The 8,270-nt window shown below is 38.0% G+C and overlaps 1 protein-coding gene across 1 annotated transcript; it reads left to right on the top strand.

Moving 5' to 3' along the window:
• Nucleotides 1-725: 725 nt before the first annotated feature.
• Nucleotides 726-5,462, top strand: LOC125916726 (fermitin family homolog 2-like). Its single transcript, XM_049623027.1, has 3 exons — nt 726-1,567; nt 2,214-2,355; nt 4,188-5,462. The coding sequence occupies exons 1-3, from the start codon at nt 1,485-1,487 to the stop codon at nt 4,359-4,361; spliced, it is 399 nt and encodes a 132-aa protein (XP_049478984.1). The 5' UTR covers nt 726-1,484; the 3' UTR covers nt 4,362-5,462.
• Nucleotides 5,463-8,270: the final 2,808 nt, after the last annotated feature.

Genomic DNA, 8,270 nt, shown 5'->3' on the forward strand with positions numbered 1-8,270 from the left:
TATATCTAGATATATATATCTTATATATATCTAGATATATATATCTTGATATATATATCTAGATATATATATATCTATCTTTATATGACTGTGACTCCCAAACTGCATTTTTACATTTTAAAGAAAAGAGTTGTTGGGTATTTTATCCATGTTAATACAAATGGAAATAGACTACTGTGTGTATAGCCACCATTCCTAGTGTAGTATATAGCATCTCTTCATTTTCCCTTCCAGGAAAAAGGATGCAAAAAACAGATGGTAATTGAGGGGGGTTGCTTTTCTTGTGTAAATAAAGAAACAGTATGGTCACTGCACTTATTTTATGCCTTCAACTTATTTCTGAAAAGTGGTGCATGGGTCATATTATCTGACTCAATCTGAAAACATTAAAGGTTTTTGAATGTTAATTTTGATCTCCTACTAAAATCATTAGCTCTGCCCTAACCAGTAAGAACTGGTAAATGAGCAGGGAAAGGGTATTTGCTCTTTTTTATTTTTTTCCCTACAAATTTCTACCCATAATTTTAGTAACACTTAACAATCTGAAATAATATGGAAGTGTTTCTCAGTATTCAAAGTGGAAAGTAATCGCTGCTTTCTCGTTTTCATTTTCATGCTTGCATTTACTTTGCTTGGTTTCTACCTGAAGTAATTTTTTTTGCATGGTTTTTGGCTGGAATTTTGGTTTGCAGGTTACCGCAACTTTTTCTTTGCTTCATTGCCATTTTTTCTGATTGCCTTTTTTTTTCTTTCTGCTTCCTTTTTCTTTCCTCGCATTGCCATCTACAGCCAGGCTATATAAGAGATTTGGTAAGTTCTCCATATTTAAAAAAGAAAAGGAAAGAAAATAAATACATAAAATATTTAAAGCCCTAGCTACAGTTCCCCCACCCCACCCCACCCCCCCACCCCATCGCCTTCATGGATTTCCACTCTTTGTGGGAGTAGTCATCCCAATGTGAGTATAATTTAAAAGTTAACTTTCCTAATGATACCTTTAGAAATTAAAAAAATCTTTATGGTGGTTTCAAGTATTAAAGGTGCTAATAAATAGTCCACTACGAATTTATATTGCAGGTACTCATTCTGATATTGTGTTTTGGTGCTAAATTTAAAACCTGTCATGTACAGGATTAGAACATATCATTTTATAAAAGCAAAATATGTGTGTCTCCTTGGAATATGTTTTGGGAGTGGCAGTTATTACTCCTGAAAGTACTTTTTGTTTCTGGATATATGGAAACTGAAATCAAAAAGAAATACATCAAGGTTTATTTTGAAGAGTCATTATTTAACTAAAATTCCTAAATGTGGCTTCAGAAATTTCCTAATTCCAACTCTTAGAGGTAATTGTGGGGTGGGGCACAGTTGGTTACTTTTGTTTTGCTCCTGCAATGAAAGAATATTGTCTGATGGTAAAGGTGATGTTTAATCATGTTTAGATAACAGCAAGAATCTTGGAGGCCCACCAGAATGTAGCTCAGATGAGTCTAATTGAAGCCAAGATGAGATTTATTCAAGCATGGCAGTCATTACCAGAATTTGGCATCACACACTTTATTGCAAGGTCAGTGGTTCTGCTACTAAACATCTATGTATAAATCTTAATGTGTATGTTTTTACTTAATCTATTTCAATTAAACATTTAAAGTACCTGCTGAGATCCATTAAGCAATTTTACAGTAAAGAATATTGAAATGTATTTTCTATTCTTGTAATTTTTACTTTAAAAATTCAAAATGATTGGGCTGCCTGGGTGGCTCAGTCAGTTGAGTGTCTAGCTCTTAATTTCGGCTCAGGTCATGGTCCCAGGATTATGGGATCGAGCCCGGCATCGGGCTCCACGCTCAGCATGAAGCCTGCTTAAGATTTTCTCTCCCTCTGCCCCTTGCCCCCACTTGTGCATTCTCTCTCTCCCCCCAAAAAACTCAAAATGATAGCATTTCTATTTTTACTTATATAAGAATATCACTTTTTTGAGAGTTAAAGAGCACATCTTAAAAACAGGGACTCAGTTGGTTAAGCATTCAACTTTGACTCGGGTCATGATCTCACAGTTTGTGAGTTTGAGTCCTGCATCGGGTGAGCCCCACTTCTCTTTTTCTGCCCCTCGCTTCACTTGCACCCTCTATTAAAAAAAAAAAGACAAACAGAGCAACATTCCTCCCACCCCCAACGTGTTTTTAAACATTTATTCTGTTTTAATACTATAGGTTCCAAGGAGGAAAAAAAGAAGAACTTATTGGAATTGCATATAACAGACTGATTAGGATGGATGCCAGCACAGGAGATGCAATCAAAACATGGCGTTTCAGTAACATGAAACAGTGGAATGTGAACTGGGAAATAAAAATGGTAAGCTAGGGGTGGGCACCTGGGTGGTTCAGTCAGTTAAAGCATCCGACTCATGGTTTTGGCCCAGGTCATGATCTCAAGGTTTGTGAGACGTAGGTCCTGCATTGGGCTGTGCAGTGTTAGCACACAGTCTGCTTGGGATTCACTCTCTCCCTTCCTGCCCCTACCCTGCTCATGCGCACACTCACTCACTCACTCACTCACTCAATAAATAAATAAAATAAATAGTAAGCTATAACAATGTTACTTGAATTAATATATAGCCCTTCTGGGGCACCTGGGTGGCTTAGTCGGTTAAGTGTCCGACTTCGGCTTAGGTCATGATCTCACAGTTCACCAGTTCAAGCCCCACGTTGGGCTCTGTGCTGACAGCTCAGAGCCTGGAGCCTGCTTCAGATTCTGTGACCCCTTCTCTCTCTGCCCCTTGCTCTCAAAAATGAATAAACTTCAAGAAAGAAAATTTTTAAATATATATATAGCCCTTCTAAAACTTAAGAATTAAAAGACTTACAAATTCTATAGATTGTACCATTACCTCTTAAAGTAAAGTATAAAACATGGTTGGTTATTCATTTCCCACTTAAACTTGCCTAGTTCATAACTAGCCCAGTTATTAGAACTCTAAGAATATAATGATCTGCTTAGAAGATTGTTTTCCTGTAATGCTAAATCCCTTTCACTTCTAGTAGCAGCTGCTGTTTATTGAATGCCTACTCTGTGCCAGTCATGATGCTAGATGTTTTTGTATTTGTCCCCTATTTCTAAATCTCACCACAGCCTTGTGCGGGATAGTTGGATTGTCCCTACTTTACAAATGAGGACACTCACATGTAGAGGCCCGTGGGCCATGATTGCTATGACCACACACTTAGTCACAGAATCAGGATCCAAAGTCAGATGCTCAGGGGCTCTAAAACCTGGCACAGCTACTACTGTATATCATGCTGCCCCCAGACTTGAAGTACATAAGTATCATTTAAACAATCTTTTACCGATAAACTGTGTGTTTTAGGGACATTGGGTTTATTGTAGCACTTCCTATTACTGCATCGAATAATAGGTTACTTTTCTGTGGTTAACCTTGATCCAGAAGCAGATAACCCATCCTCCTGATATATTGTAGGAGCCTAACACTATGTCACAGCACCTATGTCATTTACCTTCCTCGCGTCATATAGGCATTTTGTCATTTCTCATTATCACAGGGGTGAGTACAGTACAATAAGGTATGTTGAGAGAGAGACCATGTTCCCATAACTTGGTTATAGTATATTGTTATAATTCTGTTATTGTTAATCTCTTACAGTATCTAACTTACAAATTAAACTTTATCATAGGTATATCTGTAAAGGAAAGAAAAGCATAGTGTATGTAGGGTTCAGTACTATCCATGGTTTCAGGCATCCACTTAGGGTCCTGAAATATATTCCCCATGGATAAGAGGGGTTGTTACTGTATTCAAACATGATACCTAAAGGTTAAGTATCTGAAGCAAATATTAAATTAAATGCAGGAAGTAGGTTTTCTCTCAGGCCTTGAAGAGAGACATTCTCATTAATTGAATCACCAGAGACCATTTGGGAACATAATGACCTAAACCCTTTGCATTCAGTCTTCCTTTTCAGAACATGAAAACTAAAAAGGAGTCGGGGAGGGGCTAGTCAACTTGTATTCTTTTGGAACTGAAGGCATTATTAGTTTAGGATTAAAAAAAAATTGAGGGTCGACAAATAGTCTTGTGATAGGGCAGACATTAAATAGCACAGTAGCGTCACTTGTGCCTAACCATGTGGAGTTTTACCGAGACTGACAGTTCTTTGTCTTTGTTCCAGGTCACGGTAGAGTTTGCAGATGAAGTACGATTGTCCTTCATATGTACCGAAGTAGATTGCAAAGTGGTTCATGAATTCATTGGTGGCTACATATTTCTCTCAACGCGTGCGAAAGACCAAAATGAGAGTTTAGATGAAGAGATGTTCTACAAACTTACCAGTGGCTGGGTGTGAATAGAAATGTTGTGTAATGAAACTCCATGGCCATAACAATATTTAACTTTGAAAGCTGTTGTTTGTTATATGCTGCTTAATAAAGTAAGCTTGAAATTTATCATTTTATCATGAAAACTTTTTTGCCTTACCAGACCAGTTAATATGTGCACTAACAAGCACGACTATTAATCTGCTATCATGATACAATATATGGACATGAATATGGCACACATTCCTTAGGGCCAGGAATTGAAAAGGAAAGTAGTGGGCAAGTCAGGAACAAAACATCACTGATTTAAGCTAGCCAAACTAAGAAACTCAAGCCATCTACTTTAAAGCTATCCAGGGCTTAAACTATATGAAGTCTATTTATCATGTTTAATGCATGTGTTTTAATGTATGTTTAATTTGATCATGTGTTTTAAAAATGCCTACTTTCTGGTAGCTATTGATTCCCCATCCCTCACTCCCATCCCCAAATAAATCAGGCCTGTGGAAGATGCCTGATATTCAATAATGTTATTGTTTGACCTTGAAGGAAAATGCTATCGGTCCCTTATGCTTGGTTTGTTTTTGTCCTTGAATAAGCATGTATGTATATTGTCTTGTGTTTTGACTTTCACACCCTGTTGTATTACAACACTTTTAGTATTCACCAGCATATTCACTGTCTGCCTAAAATAATGCAACTTTTGCATTACAATATGAAGTAAAGGTCTATGAAGTATGCATTTTGTGTAACTAATGTACAAACACAAATTTTATAAATTGTACAGTTTTTTAAAAAAACTCACAACTAGCAAATGTCTTAGATGTAGCATCTTTGCATTAATTAAATGCTTTTAAAAATATAATTAATGTGCAGTTTTCATATCTGCTAAATTAAGAATGACTTCATTATAGTCATGATTTGCCACAATGTCCTTAACTCTAATGCCTGGACTGGCCATGTTCTTGTCTTTTGCGCTGTTACAGTCGGCATTGGTGCTATAGTCAAAATTCCTAGGTCACATAACCCAAGAGGGGGCTGGGAGGGGTGGATTACCAGTATTGTCCAATAATCCATGGTTTAAAGACTGTATAAATGCATTTTATTTTAAATAAAAGCAAAATCTTTTATTTATGTTTCTTTTTGTACTTTGTGTTTTTACTGTTTCCATAGCATTAACCGTAGAAATGAACTCTTGCCTTTGGGAAGAACTTTGCCTACATCTTGTGTTAGGAGAACAACTTGCTGGTATCCAGAGTATCACCAGATAGTTGATACTTAATCTCTAGGATAGATTCTTCCACGCCATTTTTTGTTCTACTACTTAAAAATGAACCGCATAATATTTAAATATTAGATTGTATAAACAGAAATATGACAAATGAACAGACATTGTTGCCTCGGGCAGAATTTGTTTTAAACGGCAAAATAACTCCTGGTCTAAAAGACCACAACTCACATGTATGAATCTGCTCCCTGGTGTTAATGCTAATTATATCATTCAGGTGCAAAACTTCAGTCCTGGACTTTTTCCCTTTATCTGTTGCATTTAATCAGGCCAAGTCTGGTTGGTTTTTCCCTCAGGCAATCTTTTGTCACTGCTATCATGGACACCTGAATTCAGGTCTTTGTCCTGGGCCTGCCAGGATGCCATGGCCTCTAGAAGCAAAGCTCCTATCACCTTCTCCATGGCTTTTCTTTGTACTCTAAGGCCAGGTCATAACAATCCTTGTTCCAAATATAAGGGCTTCTTCCCATTAAAACAACATTTAAATAATGTATCTCCTTTTCTCATCTTAAATACAGGTCACCAACTTGTATAGTCACTTGGTAAAAGCCCTGAAGTAGATTTAGACGAAGGCATACTCAAGTCCCTTAGAGTCTTAAGGCCTCTGTGCAAGTGAGAATAGCCTCTCTCCTGATGGCTGATTTTTCTGTCTCGGTTTTGCCCCACTTGCCATACTGGCAATTTTGACATTAATTCAGTCCCAGCACAGCACTGGCTACATGCCACCCTGATGACCTTGGTTGATTACAGTATAACAGCCAAAGTCCCCAGGCAGGTGCTAAGAGGTCTCCTATGGTCTGTATCCCAGCCCGCATTTTTCTCATCTTCCAACAGCCTTCATCCCAAATTGGGTGGCCCACGTTCTCTGGACACACTTTACACTCGCCCATCTCCATGACGTTCCACAGACTTTCTTCCAGTCTCCCACCTGTTGAGATCCCATCTTTCTGGGGTTTTAGAAATTTTAGAAAGAGCTCCAGGGTTCTCTCTTCAATAAACACTTCTAAGTTTCCTTGCAGCCAAAAATTTTCTTACTCGTGAACAGCCACTAAATTTGGTCCTTTTTGGAACTTAAGAGCAATCATCATTATTATTGCCCATAATAATAAGCTACTCCCTTAAGGACTGGGTCTGAGCCTCATCGTTTCTACCTAGGATCAGTTAACACATATTTGTTCATTGAATATAATGATGGCTATTTTGGAAATCAAGGAATTAATACAACTTAGAATTCTTAACAGCATCAGCATGATTCAGTATGAAGGAAACAAACATAGTTCTTGCACACCAGTTACACGTGAGGAGACATGCTAAATACTTCCATATACACAGTCTCTTCTAAAGAATCACACAACCCATCCTCATTTTCTAGATGAGAGGCCAAGGGACCTGTTCACAGTCTCCCAGCTATAATTAATTAGTGTGAAGGCAGAGCTAGAAGTGGGACCCAGATTTCCTTCCTACCCAGTAGGGTTAAACACTTCACAAATCTTGAGGAACTCCATTGGTAGTAGTCCCACTACAGAAATGACATCAGTCCGTGAAAACAACAGTGGCCAGGGTTTCCAGAGACACAGTTTTAGGTTTCTGCTGTGTGGCTTAGTTTCATGTAAACATGAAGGCACTGGGGACAGGAGAACTACCAAGCTCTCTTCCAACTCCATTTCTCCTAAATCAGCAAGTTAGAGACCTGCCGATGATGTAGTTAATCAGTAATTTTAACTTGGTACAGATTATTTTTTACATAACCTTGAACTAAAAAGGTCAGGGACCTAGAGACATGAACTTAGTTTTTTCAGCTTTACCAAGGTAAAGCTGACAGAGCTGTAAGGTATTTAAAGTGGACGTGTGGCTGGGGCGCCTGGGTGGCGCAGTCGGTTAAGCGTCCGACTTCAGCCAGGTCACGATCTCGCGGTCCGTGAGTTCGAGCCCCGCGTCAGGCTCTGGGCTGATGGCTCGGAGCCTGGAGCCTGTTTCTGATTCTGTGTCTCCCTCTCTCTCTGCCCCTCACCCGTTCATTCTCTGTCTCTCTCTGTCCCAAAAATAATAAATAAATAAAAAAAAAAAACGTTTAAAAAAATAAATAAATAAAGTGGACGTGTGGTGATTTGAATATATATATATATATATACACACACACACACACACACACACACATTATGAAAGGATGGTCATTAATTAACACATTACTAGAGACACAAACTTTGTAGAAGGAAAGTCTCTTGGCGGTTCTGCTCTTAGACAAAAAAGCAACCTTGTGGCAGATTGTACGTTTTTATGTTTAACATAGTTTTTGTTCTTTTTTTTTTTATGTTAAAAGACTTTACAAATCAAAACCACAATGAGATACCACTTCACACCTGTCAGAATGGCTAGATTCAAAAATACAAGAAACAAGTGTTGGTGAGGATATGGAGAAAAAGGAACTCTCGCACACTATTGGTGGGAATGCAAACTAGCGCAGCTGCTGTGGAAAACAATATGGAGGTTCCTCCAAAATTTTAAAATAGAAATCCCATATGATCCAGTAATCCCACTACTGGGTACTTACCCAAAGAAAATAAAAACAATATTCTAAAACAATTTTGACCTTTATGTTTATTGCATCATTACTTACAACAGCCAAGCTGTGGAAGCAACCGAAGTGTCC

Source organism: Panthera uncia, unplaced genomic scaffold, assembly GCF_023721935.1.
Source record: "Panthera uncia isolate 11264 unplaced genomic scaffold, Puncia_PCG_1.0 HiC_scaffold_1036, whole genome shotgun sequence".
In the NCBI taxonomy this organism is placed as follows: domain Eukaryota; kingdom Metazoa; phylum Chordata; class Mammalia; order Carnivora; family Felidae; genus Panthera; species Panthera uncia.